Raw genomic sequence first — 23,671 nt, 5'->3', positions numbered from 1 at the left:
TTCGCCTCCGCTAGCTGGCGGGCGGGCTGGCGGCGCCTGGAGGCGGGGCCGCGGCGGCCGGCTGGGTGCGCCTCGGCAGCCTCGGAGCTCGCAGACACTCAGGGGAACATGGCGGCTGCGGAGCCGGCGGTCCTTGCGCTCCCCAATAGTGGCGGCGTGGGCGCGGGGGCGCCGTCGGGCACGGTCCCGGTGCTCTTCTGTTTCTCCGTCTTCGCGCGACCATTGTCGGTGCCGCACGGAGCGGGCTACGAGCTGCTTATCCAGAAGTTCCTCAGCCTGTACGGTGACCAGATCGACATGCACCGCAAATTCGTGGTGCAGCTCTTCGCCGAGGAGTGGGGCCAGTACGTGGACTTGCCCAAGGGCTTCGCGGTGAGCGAGCGCTGCAAGGTGCGCCTCGTGCCGCTGCAGATCCAGGTGGGTCCTGCGGGAGGCCGCGCGCCTCCCTGTTCCCGAGTCGTACTCGTGCTGTCCCCGTCCCCGTCCCCGTCCCTGTCCACGCCTTCGCCGCGCTCCTCAGGTGCCCCGAGCTGCCCGGGCCCTGGGCCCTGCGCAAGTGGCTGAGTCCGAAGGGCTGCGCGGCTTTCGTAAGTTCCGGGGCCGGCTGGGGAATGCCTCTGTCCAAAGGTGATGGTCACCAGCTATCCCCGGCGGGAACGTGGGCCTCGGAGCTGGTTTCAGCGCCCGCGAACGCCCCCACGTGTGTGGTCCTTGGTGGCCCGCAGTCGCTTTTTATGCCAGGAGCAGGTCCCAGTCAGTCTCCTGCGTAACCAAAGGGCTATGCTGTAGTAGCTGTTTTTATTTTGGGGTGATGGGTGATGCAGAATGCGGGGAAATGAGATTGTGGGAAGTATTGGTCTTAGGGTTTGTTCCTAGAGTTGTGTTAACCACTTGCGGAAACGCAAACTTCGGGAGTCAAACCCTTCCCCCCGCCCTCCGCCTTCCCAGGCTCTTGGGTCCTTGGGCTTAAAAAGAGCGCCCTAACCTTAAGCAAATGACCATTTGCTTAGCCTCCTCTTAGTAAAGTGTCTACTGACTTGATTACATTTTGTCGCCTGTATTGAAAAAGTCATTTGACTCCAGGATTGTAATTCCTTCTTAAATACAAATACCCAACTTAAGCTAGACCTTGAGTTCCTGGGCCTGCTGGTTGGGATAGTTGTTCTACCTGAGGACTACTTAACAGCATTTATTTTAAGCTGTGCTCTCATGCTAGGCGGGTTAATCTCCCGCCCTCTTTAGGATCAGAGCGTTCACTTGGCGAATTCGTGTTTTGGAAAGGAAAGAATATAAGGTATAATTTAGGTAGTACACTGTCAATATCATTTCTTTAGCTGAGAAACGGATAAGTCATTTTTTTTTCAGAAGACCAAACTGAAATGTGGGATTCGGGGATAAAAGAGATTTTAATATTTAAGGGCTTTCGCGGTGAGCGAAAATGACACTCATTTTCTTTCTTTTTTGTTTTTAGTTTTTATCGGCACATAATAGTTGTACATATTTATAGGAGACATGATATTTTGATTCAAGCATACAGTGTAGTGATCAAATCAGGGTAATTGGAATATCCATCACCTCAAACATTATCTTTGTTCCAAATTCACTTTTGTAGTTATTTTGAAATAATACAATAAATTATTGTTAACTATAGTCACCCTATTGTGCTTCTGAACACTAGACCTTATTCCTATTATCTAACTGTGTTTTTTGTACCCATTAACAGTGCCATTTTCTGATGATTATTCCCTAGTTTTCTCAGCTGTAGTTGGCAGCTGAATTGATGATATTTCCTGTCACCCGAACACCTGTGCCAGAAGTGTCCAAAGCAGGTACTTTAGCTTGGATAAAGTTTCTGCATTCAGAGGACAAAGTCTGAGAGACTGCACTGTCTACCACTGGAGAACCTGAAACTGGGTACAGTGATCTGATACCCCAGAATCTGACCTGCTGCCCAGACAGGGAATTGCAGTTCTTAGGTGCTTAAGAACTCCCCATTTTTTTACTCCTCATTTTTATGTCTTCCAGCGTTTTCGTGTCTGGCATCTCTCCAGCCTTTCTTGTCAGTCCTTTTACGTTACTGCTGCCAGAATACTAAGATGTTGGATGCACCTTTGAGAAGTCCATTTATAAAGGCTAGAATCCAAATACTAACTGCGGAGATCTGGGATTATACTTAGGATGCAGACTTCCTTATGAAGCATCTCCTGTTACTGCTGGGAGGGAGGCTGGGCTCTTATCTAAGATAATGCTATTCTAAACCAGCCCCTAGCTCTGTGAGAGTCCCCGCATCCAAGGGAGGATTTTTATATTTGAAAATTTCAGATATAAAATTGAAATTTTTATTTCAATTGGTCTGGCAACTCTTAAAAATATTCTCGAAATTAATGAAATGTATGTACCTGAAAATGCTTGTACATTCTCAAAAGGCGTTGTGTAATTCTGGTCACCTGTGGCTTTTGAAATGTTTTGCTTGGTATAGATTATGTATAGTTCATTTTTTTGTGAGGTTTAAAATAACAATAGCATTACTCTATTCCATCTTCAAAAGATATTTTTTTCCACCAACTGGTCTAATAATTCTTAAGCATTAGTTATATTTTTGCACTTACATAGCTTTATATTTTTAATTCTTTAAAGTATTTTCTCTTCTATATTATCTCATTTTAGTAGTTATACTTTGAATTCTTCAGCCAGATGCCTCTCCTAGCTTAGAGGTAGATAAAGGAAAGGGACATACACATAGATATGTGCACAGTATATACCGTATATACCTCTGATACCTATTTATGTCTGTATGAGAAGAGAGAGGTATATACACACATACATACATATGCATATGTGTGTATAATCTCAGAAAGTCATGATAATTCTCATGACTACTGTAGTATATTCTTTGTAACCTAACAGTGTAATCCTGCAGACTTGGATGTTTTATGGCTGTGAGAGACCATACAGTTCATTCCACAAACATGTGAGTGGCAGCTTTAAGTGCCTGGCACAGTGAATGCAAACTTGGATTCAATTCTTGTTCCTTACCTAATAAATGAAACTTCCACTTTGAAGAAGTGCAGAAGAACATAGGGAGGTGGAGGTAACTTGCTGCAGTTTTCGTGGCAAGTCTCCGCATATGGAGGAGCTAGCCAGGCATATGCAGAGAGTCAGTTACAGCCAAACACAGCACTACTGCTTGCATGTTTAATGAGAATTGAGCAGTCTGGAAAACAAGCCACAAACTTGAGCTCTTGTATGTTCATTTGTCTTGATGCTGCTCCTTGTTCTTTGGAATAAATGCTTGTCACTTAGGAAGACTCAAGGCGGCTCATCAGTGAGTCCATGTTACTGGGGATGTTAGGCCCCTTCTTGAAGGCAGGGACAAAGAGCACAGGTTTGGCCACATGTAGTTCATTGCGTAAATAGCGATTTATTATTTCTCCACACTTGGGCCCTGGAGCCTGTGTGGCCCTGGCTCACGTACTGTAAGTCTAGAATGTATTCTTCATTTGCTCCGTGGTGTGAGTTGCCTTCATGCTTGTTCTGACAGCTGTGGCTGATGACCTTGTGAAACACAGTGGCTGCCTTTGCCACACACTGCACCCGTACTTGTTAGTGGTTCTGTGAGAACTGATCCTTAAAACCCCCATTGCCAGTATTAGGCTGTGGTAAGTTTTTGGTGACTTCCTTTCTTTTCTTAAATATTCTGTCAAAGTAACAATGTCTGCTGAGAGCTCAGGTAGATGAAGGCATAGCTCATGTTTCATGCTTCGTTTGTATGTCTGCAGCTTTGTCCAATGCTTGAGATCTGATGAATTTTGAGACATGGGAAAGAATGTAAATGAGAGGATTATATAGTGGGGATTTAGGTCATTTTTATGACTTGAAAGTTTTAATTTTTCAAAAGGTATTTTCTAAGTTTTAACTAAAGGAAACATTTCACTTGGGAATTTACGTAAATGTGGTATCATGCCACCACCAGTGAATTTTCCAGCCTGTGGCCAGGAAAGACACAGCCTTGGGAGAAGTGAGGAGGAAATGGACAGTGTAGGAAGGATGCCAGTGAGGGGATTTTACTTCTGTACATAGCAGGGAAAGCTTTGGCAGCTTTCTGTGGCCAGAAGATAAGGGCTTCCCAGGGAAGGTTATTTTGACCTTTTCCCAAAATGATTAACTGGCAGGGCATTTTGCTCCAGCTTTCATTTTCTTGGAAGTTTATTGCTATTATTATTATTTTAAACAGGGGCATGAACATTTTATAGCTAGAAGAGACTGACAGGTTCATGGTGGGAAGGGAGAGAAGGCAGGAGGAAAGGAACCTTGTCCGCCTTTGGCTTGATAGTTTGAAGGTAGTGGTTTTTGATTACAGGACCTTTGCCTCAGGAGTGGGGCAGGAAGAGTGGGTAGATGAGCTAATGCTCAGAGAGGAGACAGCTGGATCCTGAGGTTGTTGTATTGTCTTCGCCCCACTGGTTTGATGTGTGTCACTTAAAAACATTAACATTCCAGAAGGCCGGGCACGGTGGCTCAAGCCTGTAATCCCAGCACTTTGGGAGGCCGAGACGGGCGGATCATGAGGTCAGGAGATCGAGACCATCCTGGCGAACACGGTGAAACCCTGTCTCTACTAAAAAAATTCAAAAAGCTAGCCGGGCGAGGTGGCATGCGCCTGTAGTCCCAGCTTCCCAGCTACTCGGGAGGCTGAGGCAGGAGAATGGTGTAAACCCGGGAGGCGGAGCTTGCAGTGAGCGGAGATTGCGCCACTGCACTCCAGCCTGGGCGACAGAGCGAGACTCTGTCTCAAAAAAAAAAAAAAAAAAATTAACATTCCGGAATAATACCTAAAGCATTGTATCCTTTTTTGCTCCATGTGAATACATTAGAGCTACCTATAAATAAACTGTGAGAGTAGGAGCTATAATCTGAATTTTGATTTTTTTTTTTGCTTGCATTTAGTTAACCAAGGGAATCCTAATGTAGATTCAGATGTCCTTGTGGTCCTAGGCTTGTCTAGCTTCACCTTCACCCCAGTCTGAGGCACAGTCTTAAGAAGTCCTTCAGTCCTTACCCCTGGGGTGGGAGGAGACAGCTGGCCTCTTTTGGGGATTTAGAAAACTCATACCTTATCTGATAAGCTAGGGTTGTAACCTTATGCCTGTGTCATCAATGTTTATAATAGGTGAATACGTTGTAAAAATAAGAGCCAATAAGTGTTATTTCACAGCCTAAACTAAACTAAAAAGTCCCAGATCTGTTTTTCCAGGAACAGTCTTGTTTTAGTGATTTGGTAAGGTTTTGGTAACATCTGGAAGTCTACTTTATGAATTACTTTATGATTCACTTTCCTTATTCTGCTTATTATGTTAACATAACAAGTTATGCAATGTTAGCATTCCTATATATATTTATAGGTTTCTAAAGCGATCTTAATTGTATTTATCCTCATTAGAGGGTAAGTTTTAACATATGCTGAGTTTTAGAGTATAGTTTTTCATATATGAGGGACATCAGAATAGCCTAATAAATTTATTGATTGATTATATGAAGCCCATTTAATCTTTGAAATACCCCTATCATGTAGATACTGTTTTCCTTGCTGTGTTATAGATAAGGAAATTGCATTTGGAGATATTTACCTAAGTTCATGTAATCGAAATTAGTGAAATTGAGATTTAGATTCAGATTCTAGTGCCTACTGAGGCTTGTGCTATAAAGAGAATCATCGTAACCTGGGGAGTCACATCACAGACCTCTATTGTAAGTGAGTTGACATTGGAGCCAGGCCTTACTACAGCTGTGGTCATCGGATTTCCTCAGAAACACTTGGGAGTGAAATAATGATCCCCCAGGTCCCCTTCCAGACTTTCTCCCAGGCAGATCATGCCTATTTTGTGACTCTAATTGACTACCAAATTTTTTAATCATCACATTTACAGTTTCAAATTTTAATTATTCCAAATCGCTATAGTAATTTGCTATGGGACTGGGTGACGTGAAAAGTCTTTTGAGTGTGAAATCTAAGGTCAAACCCCAGCTATGACAATTCTTAAGAAAGTGGACAAAATATTTATACTTGAATCTGATCTCTTAAACTCTTGCCTGAGGAAGCCATTGGCTGTGATCACGTTTTTGTATTTAAATATATATATATAATTTGTATATGTATCGTGCAAATATGTTTGTTGGACTGTGTAGGCATATAGATATATGAAGGTGTATAGATACGTATATTTATATGTGATTTGTTTATATTCCTTGAATATGCATAGATCTGTAATTGCTATGCTTTTACTCCTGGTGACATTTGGTCCAGTCTACTTTTCATTTGCTAAGGCAGGAGTGACTGTCTTACAGTTGCAACATGTAAAAGTTTGCCTACTGGCGATATTTTTAGTTACCTTAAAGATTTTGGTTTAAGAGAACTTCATAAGTCAAAGTAAGAAATTTCCGCAATGTAGAGAGTTGTATGATTTTAACAGCCTGTTGGAATTCATGTGGATTTGGGGTGAGGATTTGGGAGGATTGGTTGGACATGATTAAAGTTTTTCAGTATGTTTTTGGTGGCCACAAAACTTCCTTTCTGTTTGTAAGGTATAGAGGTTATTCCCCCAACTACCATAGCATAGGGAGGCCATTAAAAAAAACTTTTTATTTTAGAATAGCTTTAGATTTACAATAAAGTCATAAAGATAGTACAGAGAGTTCCTATATTCCTGTACCCAGATTCCCTGTTGTTTTTTGCTTGTTTGTGAGTCAGGGTCTTGCTCTGTTGCCTAGGCTGGACTGCAGTCTCGACCTCCCATTCTCAGAGGATCTTCCCACCTCAGCCTCCTGAGGAGCTGGACTGCCAAGCTCAGCTAATCAAAAAAAAGAAAAGAGAAAAAAGAAAAAAAAAAAAAAAAAAATATATATATATAGTAGGTTGGGTATAGTGGTTCATGCCCGTAATCCCAGCACTTTGGGATGCCAAGGCAGGCAGATCACTTGAGCCCAGGAATTCAAGACCAGCCTGGGCAATATGGTGAAACCCCATCTCTACTAACAGTACAAAAATCAGCCGGGTGCAGTGACGCATGCCTGTAATCCTGGCTACTTGGGAGGCTGAGGCACAAGAATCACTTGAACCGGGAGGTGGAGGTTGCAGTGGGCTGAGATCGTGCCAGCGCACTCCAGCCTGAGCGACAGAGTGAGACTGTGTCTCAAAAAAATATGTTTTGTAGAAACAAGGTCTCACCGTGTTGCCTAGGCCTTGCTCTCGCAATCCTGGGCTTAAGCAATCCTCCCACCTTGGCCTCCGAAGTGCTGGGATTACCAGCATGAGCCACCATGCCCAGCCAGATTCCCTAACATTAATATTTAATATTCCTGGAGTGCATTTGTCACAACCAAAGAACCAACATTGGTACTTTACTGTTAACCACACTTTATTCATATTTCACTAGCTTTTCCCTTATGTCCTTTTTCTGTTCCAAAATCCAATCAAGGATACCAGTTACATTTAGTTGTCTTGTCTCCTTTGACTCCTCTAGTCTGTAACAGTTTATCAGACTTTATTTTTAATGACCTTGACAGTTTTAAGGAGCACTGGTCAGATATTTTGGTAGAATGTCCCTCAATTTTGATTCATTTGATGTTTTTCTCATTGTTGGACCGGGGTTGTGAAATTTCAAGAGGAAGGTCATGAGGGTCATTCTCGTCACATCATATCAAGGGTACATGTTATTAACATGATGTCATTAATTACATTAATCATGGTCACCTGGCTGGGACATAGTCCTCAGGTCTCTCCACTGTAAAGTTACTCCTCCCCCTCTATACTCTACTCTTAAGAAGCAAAGTACTAAGTGCAGCCACATTCAAGAGGATGTTGGAAGTTAAACACCTTACACAGATACTCTCCACATCGTATTCAAGAGCATGTGGAGAATGTCTATGAAAGGTAGGGTATTTTTTATTCGGTAAATTGTAACCTGTACTCTGCTTTAAACGCATTCCTTGCCACTGTATTCTCTGTGGTTTCTTTGTTTACTGAGTTTGTGGATGGTAAGTTCCTATACAAGAGATTTCGCAGGGTGGTGAGGATTTTAGGGCTGTATTTTTGACCTCAATTTGTGTCTAATATGACACATCTGATGCGGTCCACTGTCCAGAACTCATGGCTAAAATGAAGGGCAGGAAACATCAGCTAGCAAGAACTGGAAACCACAACTGTGGATATTTAGGATTCCCGGGTAGGTAAGGATTTATTCCTTTGAACACCTCAACTTAAAAATGTCTTGACCATATTATAATGTAGTCCTTCTGAAATATATAATTTAACGGTTTCTTAATTAGTGTGCTGGAATGATGTTTTCCTATTTATAAGTTAGAACAGCTTGTTACTCCTCCACTGGAGGTCTAGACTGTAGCATTATTTGAGTTTTGATCCCTTTTTATTGTATTTTGAATCTTTTCTCTGTCAGCCATCATTTCTTGCTGCTATCAGTTTGCCTGCCTCCAGCGGTTTCCTTTCTGATTTGCTGTTTATAACCTTCTGTTAATTTAGAATCCAGACAATGAAACTTGTTAGGAATGTATACAGAGGTAGTCAATACAGTATAAAATAGGATCTGAGAGCTGGAATTCTAAGCAAGTGTAAGCTCTAAGCATGTTAGTGAATGGCATCCACCACACTTACTCAACTGCCCAGGAATTTTATTTTTCATAATTTTTTTTTTTTTTTTTTGCTGGTTCTCACCTGTTGTGGAATGGTGACACTGGCTTAGTTGCATTATGGTTATTTCAGTAGGCCTGCTGCAGGCAAACTGCTTTATGTAGTGTGCCCTAAACACGTTGTGGATGCTTAGGAATCCATTATTCAAATTTAGAAAAATGTAGATATTGAGCCTTTTGAGTCAATATTTGATGTTTACAGATAATTTAGTGATTGGTTTTTAAAATAGTATCCTAAATGCACAAAAATTAGCCTTCCCAGCAATGCATTTATATTTATATATAAGATCCTAGTCACTGCTTTTGAAAATGACCAAAGTGGAGGCATAATACTTGCATTAAAAATTAAGCAAAGAAACAGCCAAAGCTAGAATATATGATATGCTTGAGAATTTATTTTAATCATACTTTATTGGAAAAGTAGGAAAACCCAATACGTAGGGTAAGAATTACAGGTGGCTCTCACATGATAACATGAATTTGGTATTGGATTGTGCATGGCTAATTAATACACATCTATAGAATCAGTACCAGAGGGAGATTAAAGTGCCAGGGTACTTCAGACCAGAACATAGATCAAACAAAGTGCAAACCAATTAGAACAGTTATATCATCAAGGATTAAAGATGTCTCAATGGTTAATTTAATTCATGTAGTAATTGTTTCCGAGGAGTCAACCACCTGCAGAGACGCTAAGGAGAGTCTAAGGCGGTGCTGGGGGTGCAGCCACACCGTGTAATCGGACACAGACTCCCCTAGAATATTATTAATAATCGTTATCTGTAGGTGGTTTTAGGGGAAGCAAAATAGGATAATTAGAGGCATGATTTAAGGGAGCAGCTAGGAAGGGTATTGATAGTGATTCATTCAGGACCAGAACACATCCTTTACAGAACTTCCTGCAATTTACAAAAGAAAGAAAAGGACTTCAGACTTTTAAGAATCCAGTGAGAGTAAATTCTCATATTTAGTGGTGATTTTTTGCTTTTTGGTGGATCCATACTGAGCCCAAATTGTTATAGACCAACTACAGCAATTAATATGAGGTTTGGTAATCTATGCACTTTTCCTCTTAATTCATTGACTTTCCTTATTGTGATAACTATAGTTTAAGAATGTAGATGTCAAATGTAGGTCCTTTCCTTGTGAAGTAGACGACAGTTCATTTAACACCAATGGTGTGCTTGGTATCATTTCGCTGCATTTTGTTTGAACTCTGAAAGTTATTCTTGAGAGTAGTATTTGCATATTTCTATCTTGATAGCAGTAATTCTGGATTTGCTTCTGTTTTTTGTTTTTAGTTTTTATGTTCCTGCTACAGATATTTTAAGCTTTACTTTTTTTTTTCTTTTTTTTTTTGAGACGGAGTCTCACTCTGTCGCCCAGGCTGGAGTGCAGTGGCCGGATCTCAGCTCACTGCAAGCTCCACCTCCCGGATTTACGCCATTCTCCTGCCTCCGCCTCCAGAGTAGCTGGGACTACAGGCGCCCGTCACCACGCCCGACTAGTTTTTTTGTATTTTTTTAGTAGAGACGGGGTTTCACTGTGTTAGCCAGGATGGTCTCGATCTCCTGACCTCGTGATCCGCCCGTCTCGGCCTCCCAAAGTGCTGGGATTACAGGCTTGAGCCACCGCGCCCGGCCTAAGTTTTCCTTTTTATACTTAAAAGCAGATAAGTTTGCGTCCTTTGTAGGGACATGGATGCAGCTGGAAACCATCATTCTTAGCAAACTATCACAAGAAGAGAAAACCAAACACCGCATGTTCTCACTCATAGGTGGGAACTGAACAATGAGCTCACTTGGACTCGGGAAGGGGAACATCACACAATGGGGCCTATCATGGGGAGGGGGGAGGGGGGAGGGATTGCATTGGGGAGTTATACCTGATATAAATGATGAATTGATGGGTGCTGACGAGTTGATGGGTGCAGCACACCAACATGGCACATGTATACATATGTAACAAACCTGCACGTTATGCACATGTACCCTAGAACTTAAAGTATAATAATAATAATAAAAAAGCAACATCAGATTTTTTTCTATTGTAACACTTTTTCTGATTATAAAGAAACTTCTTTAAATAACGTTCAGGAAATCTGTTTAAATAACACTTGGAAAATATAGGAATGATATAAAAAAAAGAAATTACCAACACCCCTAATTATATAACCACTTGTTAATATTGTAATGTACTACTACTTTTATTCATATTTTTACATTATTGAAATACTATTGAACTGCACTTTTGAAAAATTAACATTATGAGTACTTTTCCTTGGATGGTATGAATTCTCTGAAGACATATATACATACGTTTTTTAATTGGCTAAAGAATGTTTTGTCATGTGAATGTGTTAAAATGTGTTACACCATGTCTGCATTGTTGGTTGGTTCATTTCTAATTTCCACTATCAAAAGCAATTCAGAGAACATCTTTTTGGGTTTTTTTTTTTTTTTCCTGTAATTCAGATACTTTTTTTGGATAATAGCTGTAGAAATTGACTTACTGACTCAAACAATAGGACCATTTTTCTTCCTTTATTGACCTCCACTGAAAATAATTGTCATTGTATAACAAGTGCTAAGTCATTCTTTTTCTTTTCTCCTCAGCTCACTACCCTGGGAAATCTTACACCTTCAAGCACTGTGTTTTTCTGCTGTGATATGCAAGAAAGGTTCAGACCAGCCATCAAGTATTTTGGGGATATTATTAGTGTGGGACAAAGACTGGTATGCTTGTTTATTTATTTGGTCATATTTACTGAATCATGATATATACTCATATATACACATATATGTGTATAGCTAATTGTTTTTGTGTTTGGTTATTTTTTTCAGTTGCAAGGGGCCCGGATTTTAGGAATACCTGTTATTGTAACAGAACAGTACCCTAAAGGTCTTGGGAGCACGGTTCAAGAAATTGATTTAACAGGTGTAAAACTGGTACTTCCAAAGACCAAGTTTTCAATGGTATTACCAGAAGTAGAAGCAGCATTAGCAGAGATTCCCGGAGTCAGGAGTGTTGTATTATTTGGAGTAGAAGTAAGTACCTGTTACCATGGTTTAGGCACAATATTATTTATAGAAAACTCGAAATTTGTGGAATGTGATTTTGTATATGGTATGCCATGTAGGCAGTAATAATGAGGAAAGACAGCCACCATGTATTATGTTCACTATTTGCATGGCACTGATCTGAACCTTTTATAGCTGTTTATTTACTAAGTCCCTTACAGCCACATAAAAGCTAAATACTCAGTAGTCTCCTCATATTAAAGAGGATACTAAAATACCGAGATGTTGTATAACTGACTTGAATGTATGTAAGCTGATTAATTCTTGGTCCTGTATTTTTGACTACTACTTTTGGAACACATTTTCACCAAAGGCGTTATTTTAATATATGTGTTGTAGGATTTCAGTTAGGTCATATTTTTGTGCTAGAAAATCCTTGGAAGTCATGTAGTACATTGCCCTTCAAATCATGTGTGTATCTTTTTACAGGGGAAAAATACTAATTGATTCTTATTGCTGATTTCAATTGATTTATTCCTAGCTTTTAAACAACTATTAAACTACAATTTTAAAAATTATGAAAAAAACACTAAAACCATGAAATCAAAATATTAATTTAATGTGATTTTGACAATTTGAAGGTAAGTTTTATAGTAGTGGATTTTAATAGTAGAAAGATACTTCCTCAGGCTTAGATGTGTGTTCAATATTTCTGTATTTTGACACGGTAAAGAAGAAGCCTATTGTGTATAAATACGTCGTACCAAGTACTGTTGCTGGCTTTGTGCTTTTTTTTTGCTTGTTCTTCATCTTTAGACCTTATGCTCAATCACAATTATCTTTGAGTAGTCCTTCAATGCTAATTTTAATGAGGTGTCATTTGATAATTCTCCAAAACTCTCTCGTCATGTGAAGATAAAGTTGACATTGTGGCATCATTGAAATGTACTTTCATTGGTTGTAATACATGATTCAGTTATTGTTGAAGCCTGTTTTCACTCTATAGTGTCTGTTAATGAATTGTCACAAGTTAGTCCTTACAAAGATGGAATCTGTATAATACATTTGCTAATGATGTGAACTGGGTGTTTTTTGCCTGTGTCATAAGTTATTTTTAACTTGGCCTACCTTTACTACAGAGTGCCCTGTAATGACTCAGTTTTCCCACTAAGTTCTCTGTCTGCAAGACTGCAGACTCATTCTTCATGTTGGACACTTAGGGTGAATGAAGAAATAAACTCAAAGTTGCACCAAAACTGAGTGCTAGTAATTCAGCTATGTGAAGGTCATCCAGACCACGTGAAGCAAAATCTTTAACAAATTCTTGTAGAACTCTAAGAATATGTTTAAGGTTCTTAGTATCAGAAACATTGGCCTAATTCAGTTCCTGATTTTACAAATGAATAAACCAAAGCCAGAGATACTGTTCTATGCTCCAGATTATCTAGCTAATTAGAAGCAAAACTAGATGTAGAACAGGGTCCTTGGATGATTTGTAGTGCTCTGTCTGCTTTATCATGTTGTTGTACATTTGTCAGCTACTTTTAGTTTATCATGTTATTACATACAGTTTTTGTACTTTCCTACTAGACACATGTGTGCATCCAACAAACTGCCCTGGAGCTAGTTGGCCGAGGAGTGGAGGTTCATATTGTTGCTGATGCCACCTCATCAAGAAGCATGATGGACAGGATGTTTGCCCTCGAGGTAATTGTCCTGCTTGGAAATAGATCACTTGTCAAGGTTTCCAAATAAATTAGAAGATTACTGGATGTTTAACAGTAATGAAATGTTTACCTCCTAAATTTGAGTTTGGTCTGGCAACATCAGACTGATTGATTTCAACTGTGCACTGACTGACCCTTAAGGCCTTACCACCATGTCCTATTTTATGTCTCATTTCCTCCTTAGATCTAGGTTTCTAGCGTTGCCACAAAGTCCTTTGCATCTTTCATCGTATGTTTGCCCTAGTTTTATACATGAACTAGGAGATATTCCAAGAAGCCTAACCTAAACTGTTTAGAGGTTTGCAAATTATAAATAGCTCAACTGGGTTTAACTCATTTAGCCAAAAGCTAGAGCAGAGCAGGCCTAACCTGGTTTAACATGTAGTGAACCTTCTGTGTCTGCAGGTTCTATGTCTGTGGATTCAACCAACCACAGATAGAAGATATCAGAAATAAAAATAATAGAATAAATAGAATAGAAATAAAAAGCAATAAAAAATAATATCACAACAATAAAATAGAATGATAGTACAGAATAACGTCTATTTACAAGCATTTTCATTGTATTGGGTATTATAAGCAATATAGAGATGATTTAACGTATACTGGATGTGCACAGGTTATATACAAATACTGTGCTATCTTATATCAGGGACTTGAGCGTCTGTAGATTTTGGTACGGGGTGGGGTGGCATCCAGAACCAATTCCTTGTGGCTACTAAGAGATGACTAGTAGATTTCCTCAGACTTGAATTTCTGTGACTAGGAGGTGTGTCATTGACTGTGGACACCACATCCAGTGTTTTCATGGTACTCTGGCATTAGAGTATCACCATGTCTCATGGAATCAGGGAGTCTGTAATTCTCTGTCAACATTGCCCAAGAATAGGATGTCAAGCATTTTCTTTTCTGAAACTGTTAAAAAGCAAACTACCACATAATCCTGGGAAATATTCACTCCATACTGTGGTTTGATCTCTCTCTCTCTCATATTTAGTTCTAATTTTGCAATAATTTTAGAGGAATGTGCATGTGAATTTAATTGCTGAGTTCTTTAACTATTTGTTGAGAATGGGAAATACATGGGTTTGTTTTATTGAGACCCTCCAGTGTCCTATGCACAGTCTGGCCTGTGAACCACCTTGTCTGAAGTAGGAATGCTAACTCATCCCTTTAGCCTACTGTGTACCCCAGGGTGGTAAGGTAGAGCAAATGAGAAAGGAGAGGGGCTTATCAGAGGAAAGAAAGGAGAAGAGTACAGGGCCACAGGGTGGTGGGAAGCAGGCGGGTAGCTGGCCACAGCAGTTGTTTTAGGGTCCTTATTGGCTCTCCCTTCTCTATTATTGCTGAAGCAGAATCCTATATTGAAATTACAAATAGAAATTATTTATTTTGTTTAGCTATTTTCAAGTCCATTAGGCTATTAGATTCTCTGGTAGTTAGGTACTAAGTGTTGCTGCTGCTTCCAATCTCAACGAAGACCTTTAATCCATTTTATTTATTTATTTATTTTTTGAGCGATGGAGTCTTGCTCTGTTGCCCAGGCTGGAGTGCAGTGGTGCAATCTCGGCTCAACTACAAGCTCCACTTCCTGGGTTCAAGCAGTTCTCCCTGTCTCAGCCTCCCCACCCGGCTCATTTTTGTATTTTTAGTAGAGTTGGGGGTTTTGCCATGTTGGCCAGGCTGGTCTCGAACTCCTGATCTCGGGTGGTCTACTTGCCTCAGCCTCCCAAAGTGCTGGGATTACAGGTATGAGCCACTGCACCTGGCCAGACCTTGAATCCATTCTTACAGTCAGGAGTTAATCAACTGCTACTTTTCAAGTTTTCCTGGTAACCTGAATTTAAACACTTCACTGTCAGGTCCTCACCACCTCAGCAAGCAGCTCTTTCTGCCACTGTGGATAGACCTTTATTGTAATGCTGAGGTCCAGAACTTTGGAGGTAAGAAATGAAAAACACAAAGCAAACTTCCTTGCTTGTAAAAAAGGACTTTTTTCCAAGGACTTTCTTCCTACATTCATATTTTCTTAGTATGTCTTTGTTATGGCAACTTAATGACAAAATTTTGATTGGCAATTCTGTCTTTGCACAAGACTCAGATTAAAAACAATTCCCATCTGAACCATTCTTTGAGAGGCAGTCTGTAATCTTTCAGATTAGGAATCCACACAGTGTGGGGATAACGTGGGTTTGCACGCAGGTTCTGGTGTTTTGTAAATTTGTGTCCTTGAACAAGTTGTGAAATCTCTATGCCTCAGATTTCTCATTGGTGAAATGGAAATGATAATACCAACAAGATCATAGGATTTTTGTGAGAATGGAATGAGATAATATATTGATAGCAGTTAGAACAGTGCATGACACAGTCGATCCTCAGATGTTAGCTGCTGCTTTTTTTGTTGTTACTGATTGTTTTCTTCATGAGGTTAGTCTTCAGAAATGTGTAAGTATATAACATCTAAGACCCAGAAGGGACTAGCTCTTGGAAGTTCTGAGAAGGGAGGGAAAGAATCTGTTTTCTGGGGTGGATTTAGAAGGACCTGGAGTAGCAGCGTTGCCTGGGGTTAAAGTGTTGAGGTTGAAAGGAAAAACTGATCATAGATGAGTCAGGTGGTGATTGATAGGGAAGACCTGCCTTGTTGCAGATTTTTCTCCTCCTAGTCTTGATTTGATACAGAGGCAATTTACCTTGTTCCCAAAATTGAGGCGGGGGGCAGGCAATGTTAAGTGTTCTGGTTTGTTTCGGTAAGTGTAAAAGTTAAAATACCATTGTGGTCCACTTCCCTTCCTCTCTATTCCTTTAGAACATAACTACTTAAGATAATTCCCAAGACTAGCTAAATTGCCTGTTAAGGTTATTTTAAGATTCATAGTTTGCATTATTGAAACTTTATTGTACCGGAGTCTGCAGCATGTGCTTTATTCAAGAAATGTTTTCTGGGTATTTGTTACCTGAAAGACATTACTTCTTTCAATTAACAATTATAGAGTGCATGAAGAATAAGAGAATACAATCCTCTCTTGACCTTGATGTCCTGGTGCTTCTGGGGAGTTTTAGTGTTGCTTGGAAATCTCATGGGTTTAGTCTTTTGCGCCCCCTCTCTGAGGCTTTCATGACTTAGTGCACGTGTATTTTTTAGGTTTGTGGGTCAGAGCAACCCTTCTTTTCCTTTGGCCTAGTTGGATTAGTTTTGCAAGTATAAGGGGAGAACTTTAGAATTCTAATGCACAGGTATTCTTGTGCATTAAATGGCTAGAGTTTTAATTGCCCCATTTTAAGCCAGGAGAGAAAGTGGACTTGGGACCAGCATTGTCAGGATGGTGGGCAGGGACCTGCTAGGTATGTTTGGAAAGCTCCTGCTGTTCTTTCTCTGCTCAGGCACCTTCTGTGGTTGGGAAAGGGCAGGCACTGTGGGAACGGCTAAGAGCCAGATTGAAAACCATTGCGTTTGCTAAGCTACACCTTTCTCTAACACGGGTTCCTGGCTAGATTATTTTAAAACCCAGTCAGTGTTGGCCACATTTCAATCTTGAAAAAAGTAATAGAATATGGGTTTCACTCTCCTAAAAGGTATTTCTGTGATGTACATTTCCCACTCTGCCCCTGCCATGGTCACCTGAGTCTCAGCATCACTGAGGCTTGTTAGGCTGTAATGGACCAGGCTCAGGTCAGTAGAGCACTAGGCAAGACTGAACATTGTAGACAGGCTTCTTCCAGGGTCTTTCCTTAGACCTAGGAACATATTTCTCTCCTTCCTGCCTCACTAACGAACTGGGGAGATTATTGAGAACTAACCTTTATTGGCACATTGGACTACATAGTATAAAGCACTTTCACAGACATTGAAAGCCTGTGATTTAGTCCTTGATTCATAGTAAATCATTGCAAGTCCATTGATTCAACAGTGAGCAGTAAGGAAGGCATGGCTGGGCAGGGCAGGCAGCTGGTGATGGGGAGAGCTGGACATGAATGAATAGACATTCAGTGCTGTTTTCACACAACTGGACTGCAGCTTATCATATTTATTATCTGCCTTTCTGTCTGAAGCAAACACATGATCTTTTCATATTTTTGAATGGTTTTGATACGATTAATCAGCTGACTGTAAAGCAAGGAGGAGGAAATTAGGGCTTCCAGAAGTCTTAAAAGAATCCTCAGAGATAACTCACCCCTGGTATGTGTCTAAGCATAAGGCCTTACCCCAGGCCCCCAACCCCCATAAATACCTGCTGTTTTTGTTTTGTTTTGTTTTTAAAAATAACTGCAAAGTTCTGGTTAGCTGCCCTGCACCCTTTTCTGTACTGGTGGTTGAGGTCCAAGCTTGCTTTTTGACAAGTAGGTTGTGGCTTATACTCCCTTCTACTTCATTACGGATAAAAATAAAGAGTCTGCCAGTGGAAAGGTTCAGTCTGCTGATGTACAGCCATTGAAGGAAGACTGACTTACACTCTGCAAGGATATTTGGCTATGCTTCCTGGGTTTTTTCCTCTGACTTGCCTGGGAATTGTTTCCAACCACTTCCTCTTTCATGCGTTTTACATATATGCTTTTTGTGATAACAGTTTGTGTCTTTTTTTCCCGGGATTTCTGATAACACATAAATCCAGAGAATGAATCTGTGCTATAGAATTCTTCTGTTTTCTTCCTTTCCTCCCTTTCCCCTTTCCCCCCGACTTTCTGTTCTTTGCTCTCTTCCCTGCCTTCCTTCCCCTTTCTCTTCTCCTTTCTCTCTCTTTTCCTCCTTGAGATTTCTGTCCTTAGTATTATGATTACACTGGGGCAGTTTGGCAAGGACATTCTTGACCTGTCAGTGAAACTTTACACAACCTTGAATTTTACACTCTTGTTTAGTGGTACTAAAATGTTTATGATGGCAGCAGTAGTGATTGGTCCCTTATCATCCAGGGGGTCTCCTCACACAGAGAGAGCTCTTTTAGCACCGGTCATTTCTAAACAAGGGAACTCTTAATTATAGGAAGGACTCATATGCTATAGGTCAGATGTTTGGATGCAGTAAAAAGAAATTAAGAACCATCATTTTAATTCTTATAGTAGTTTTAATCCAATTAAACAGTTTATGAAATTTGATAGTAAATTACTAATGTAATGTTCTAGCAGCTACAATTATATCCATAACACAGCTATTGGAGCTTTAGAAACATTACACACTCGTCCATTTTTAAAACATGAAGAGCTACAAAATGCCAGGAGTGCCAGGCATAAGTATTGATATGCATCACGATCTCATGTATTATCATATCAGTTAAACTACCGAGGGGGAAAAGTGGACAGAGGCACCTTTTAAAAAATCTCAGTAGTAGGAATAGAAATAAAAGTTTAATAAATTTAGAAGTCACAAGCAGCCCTCATTTGAGTCAATGAATGAGTAAGAGATGAAGCACAAACCTGCCAGGAGTGTTCAGGAAATAGCAACACCTAAATGTCCAGATGTTCAATGATAGGCATATAGTAACAACCATTCTTTTTCTTTCTCTCATCTCATGTTTTACAGTCATTAGCCTTGATGACTCTTCTGTTCTGGGCACACACATGTTATAACATTGGCTACCTTTTCCCTTTTACTCATTCCTGGTCCATTTTGCTAATATTAAGAAGAAGAATATTGACTTTGTGGTATGGCCAGTCTTGAAATCCATCCCCATCACTGAACTTGACGGTATGGCTGGGAATCATGGTTTCAGTAAAGGACACTGATTACTGCGTCCCAGCATAGTCTCATTCTTTCCAAATAGTGTTCATTCTCATGCTCATTTCTTGATTTGCCTTTATCTTTTTGTTCAAGCGTCTTGCTCGAACCGGGATCATAGTGACCACGAGTGAGGCTGTTCTGCTTCAGCTGGTAGCTGATAAGGACCATCCAAAATTCAAGGAAATTCAGAATCTAATTAAGGCGAGTGCTCCAGAGTCGGGTCTGCTTTCCAAAGTGTAGGACATTTGAAGAACTGGTATGCTACTCACTGGTGAAGGACAGTCAGGTGAAGGACTGTAAGCCCACACAAGCTCTTCTTATCTCTACTAGAATTAAAATGTTAAGGCAAAAACGGCTCCTTTTTTGCGCCTCTTAGTGAAACTTAACCAGCTAGACCATTTGGGTACCAGCATTTAGTTACACATGTCAAAGGCTTCTGGTGCTGCTTACCTTCCTTTTTTGTTAATGTGCTTTTATTTATTAAAAAAATTATAATGAAGGTGCCTGTTTTGTCTATACCGTGTACTCTGATCGTATCTTTCCAAAGTGCAGACTCCTGTGAAGTTTTCTTAAATTGTGCACTTTAAAGAAAATGAAGTACCAATAATGATTTGACTTTTCTATTACTGTCAGATGTTATAATGTTAACGTGGATGTAGTGCTTTTACTTTACAGATTGATTGGAATAAGATTATTATATATGAATTTACCCACAGGACTCTGGATCATGTTACCCACTCCCCTCACAATGCTGTCCGCTTACTGAGTGAGTTGCATTGATCTGTCCATACCAAATGATGTTGAATAATTACATATCTTTCTTGATTACACTGATTTCTTATTTTGGTCACTGTTACGAAATCTCTGTTAATGTTCTGTCTTTTAACTGAATCTTTTACGGAGAAAAGCTCCTTGGATCATTGTTTATTTTAATTTTGTAAGCAGATGGGATAGAAGGGTTTGCAATGCCATATTATTGGTGGAGGGCTGTTTTAACATCTTTGAAGTATGACTTTAGCTGAGTATCTTTACAACCATCTTGAATACGTCTTCTGGTGTCCACAAGATTCAGCAAAAAGATAAAGCCTGGGTAGAATATCGTTTTAAAATGTTCATGTTCTGTTCTATATTTTCTCCACCTGCTCTCCAAATGTTGTAATGCAAAAAAATCAGTAATGATTTGGTAGTATTAATTTTGTGGTCATTGTTACTCTTCGATGAATTTTTTTTTGTTAAATACTTATTAGAGGGTTTTGAAATGTTTTTCAAATATGTGAAATGTGGAACATTGCTGTCTTTTATATTAAAGTAATTAAAATGTGTTGTGATTGAAATTATTTTGTCCTCCACAAGATGGCTCTATGAGTATTCTTTCAGGATTCTAATATTTATTTAAGGTAATAAAATCTTGACATTTATAATCTTTCAACTCATGGGAGTTTTCAAAGAAGGAAAATACTTTGTAGATAGGGGCAGATGGATTTTACTAAAGGGTGAAAGGCCTTCTTCATTAACAGCAGTAGATTTTTTTATTTTTCCTATTGGCGGTGGTAACAAATAGCAACCTGGTATGTTTAAATACTTTTTTCCAACCATTTATGTGTCAAAAAAGAGGAATCAAAGCTTTCTGCACCTTTAAAAGTTCTTATTAAATTTAACCTAGTGCTTCTCAAACTTTAATATGAATGCAGATTATTTGAGGATCTTGTTAAAATGCTGATGCTGACTCACTAGGTCTCTTGTGAAGCCTGAGGTGACAGCTCACATTTCCAAAAAGTGGGCAGTTTCCACAAGTGCTGTTCAGAAAGGACCATATTTGAAATAGCGAGAATTTAACTCACAAACAACTGTTTTCCTCCACTGCACCCCCAAACCTTTCAGGGCTCAGTGAAATACCAGCACAGTGAAGCCTTTTCACAGGTGAAACCAATTATGTGACGCCAGATTAGTTTCCCCTGGCTTCCATAACAAACTATTATACCACAAACAGTGTTGTAAAACAACACAAGTGTATTCTTGCAGTTCTGTAGGTTAGAATTCTGAAATGAGTCTCAGTGGGCTAAGATCAAGGTATCAGTAGGGCTGTGTTCTTTTCCGGAGGCTGTACGGAGAAAGCTATTTCCTTGCTGCTCTGTGCTTCTAGCATTCACCCACATTTTTTTTTTTTTTTTTTTTTTTTTTTTTGCTTTTTTGGCCCCATTTCTACTTGTTCTAAGCCAACAAAGGTGTATCTGGTTCTTCTTATGTCACATCTATCTGACTCATTCTTTTTTTTTTTTTTTTTTTTGAGACGGAGTCTCGCTCTGTCGCCTGGGCTGGAGTGCAGTGGCCAGATCTCAGCTCACTGCAAGCTCCGCCTCCCGGGTTTACGCCATTCTCCTGCCTCAGCCTCCGAGTAGCTGGGACTACAGGCGCCCGCCACCTCGCCCGGCTAGTTTTTTGTATTTTTTAGTAGAGACGGGGTTTCACCATGTTAGCCAGGATGGTCTCGATCTCCTGACCTCGTCTCGTGATCCGCCCGTCTCGGCCTCCCAAAGTGCTGGGATTACAGGCTTGAGCCACCACGCCCGGCCCTGACTCATTCTTCTGTCTTCCTCATTCTGACTTAAGAGCTCGTGTGATTTAAGATCAGCTGATCAGAACGTTATTCCACCTGCAACCTAAGTTTTCTTTTGCGATGTAACAACATATTCACAGGTTCCAGGGATTACAACATTAACATCTCTGGTGGCCACTCTGTATAACACAGACACCACCATGTGGTTTAGTATTTTATTTCATTTTGTCGTTTGTCGTATTTCCATCTTTCCCGCGATATTATAAACTCCCTGAAAGCAGAGATTGTGCATTATATATAGTCATTTTGGAAACATTTTGAAGACCCACTAAGTTCTAAACATTGTGTTTTGTGCTGAGGATAAAAATATGCCCCTAGGAAACTTAGGATGTGGCACAAAATCAGATACAATTCTCAGTAAATGTGAATTGAATTAAATCATATCAGAGGTCCAGGAATGTCAATATAATACTAAAGTTCAGAATAACTGTGAATTCTGCCTTCTCTCTTGTTTCGTACTTCGTGCCAAGCAGGTCACTGACAAGGCTTTATTATTACAAAAAAAACCCAAAATGGATTTTAATACATTAGGCCTTGAAATTGGAAGCATCTGTAACTTTGTAGGATCATGAAATTCTTTAAACTGATGTAAATAGAGAACTTGACTACATAAGCAAAAGAGTAGTCCCGTGTGTTGAATTGCAAGGGGATGGGAGCAGGAGCAAGAGGATTCACTTATTGAAATGCTAAAACATCTGTAGAAACTTACTCTAAAATTAAAGTGATAACTTATTCCAATCAGGAAACGAAATACCCTGTTATATCCATTAAAGTAATACGTTTCTCAACGTGGAATATATTCCCTCTCTAAAAGTTGATGTTTGTGTAAATATGACTTTAGAGCTGGGTGGAACTATAAAGATCATGATCTCAAAGGTCCATTTCAGCTCCCAAATTCCAAAATGGTTTTATTTTACAGACACAGCGAGTGAGGCCCAGAAATAAATGACTTTTCCAAAGTTGCACAGCAGGATGAGAACTGAGGTTACTTAATTCCCTGTCCTGTACTTTCTTACCTTAAGTGATAATGCTAAGGATTATCGAGGAAAAGAGAGAGGAACAATAAATATATACAAAAGAATATGCATTTTACAGTTTCTGTAACAATAATTTTGATTGGCAAAGCTAATGGGATATACTCTTACTGCTAATAACTTTCTCTAGCTATAACCTTCAATCTAGTCTTATTTCTTCCTTGATGATTTTCTCTAAAGCACATTTCCTAATTTGGGGGAATGGCTAAAATATATGAAAATTAGTCATTTTCATTATTAATTTTGAATTAATTTTCCCACACCATTAAATTGTTTAGTGCTTCCTTAGTCCTCCACAGAGCATTCTTTCACCATGTAAACTTTGATTTAAAATATTTTAAAAATCATTAGGCTACTATAATGAGATTTGTCAATTACCTAGATATGATTGAACTGAATTTTTTAAATATGTGGAGTTGGCTTTTAGAATTCTTAGGTTGCTTTCCTTTAAGTTGTTCCTAAGTCAAAGGAACAACAGACTTATTGTACCTGAACAGCAGACCATCTTATCAAGAAAACTTGTTTTTGGAAGACAGGCTACTTGATGTATGCTAAGAGAGTAGTTCTTAAATGTTCGCATGCACACACACACACACACACACACACCTGTGAGATGATGGATATGTTCATTAGCTTTGCTGTGGCAATTATTTTACAGTATATATCATATCAAAATAGCACACACCCTAAATATTTTCAGTGTTTGTCAATTATATCTCAGTAATGCTGGGAAAAAAATTCAGCATTGCATTTACATACTTAAAAGATTTTTGACCTGCAGTATGTAAATAACCTATTAATTCCTGTTGGAGAGATTATAATCTTGATTTGCTTGCTGTAGGAAACAATTCTGAAAT

General features: G+C 39.6%; 1 protein-coding gene across 1 annotated transcript; it reads left to right on the top strand.

Moving 5' to 3' along the window:
* ISOC1 (isochorismatase domain containing 1) lies at positions 1–20,480 on the top strand. Its single transcript, XM_023196886.2, has 5 exons — positions 1–417; positions 11,319–11,438; positions 11,547–11,750; positions 13,314–13,430; positions 19,257–20,480. The coding sequence occupies exons 1-5, from the start codon at positions 109–111 to the stop codon at positions 19,401–19,403; spliced, it is 897 nt and encodes a 298-aa protein (XP_023052654.1). The 5' UTR covers positions 1–108; the 3' UTR covers positions 19,404–20,480.
* Positions 20,481–23,671: the final 3,191 nt, after the last annotated feature.

Source organism: Piliocolobus tephrosceles, chromosome 4 (assembly GCF_002776525.5).
Source record: "Piliocolobus tephrosceles isolate RC106 chromosome 4, ASM277652v3, whole genome shotgun sequence".
Classification (NCBI taxonomy): domain Eukaryota; kingdom Metazoa; phylum Chordata; class Mammalia; order Primates; family Cercopithecidae; genus Piliocolobus; species Piliocolobus tephrosceles.
The sequence above is the reverse complement of the archived record's forward strand: the minus strand, read 5'-3'. Positions and strand labels throughout refer to the sequence as shown.

Excerpts from the sequence above, each read along its gene's own strand:
- ISOC1 (XM_023196886.2), top strand. The coding sequence starts at position 109 with ATGGCGGCTGCGGAGCCGGCGGTCCTTGCGCTCCCCAATAGTGGCGGC. Across the intron at positions 418-11,318 it reads TCGTGCCGCTGCAGATCCAG|CTCACTACCCTGGGAAATCT; the intron begins GTGGGTCCTGCG and ends TTTTCTCCTCAG. Across the intron at positions 11,751-13,313 it reads TTGTATTATTTGGAGTAGAA|ACACATGTGTGCATCCAACA; the intron begins GTAAGTACCTGT and ends CTTTCCTACTAG.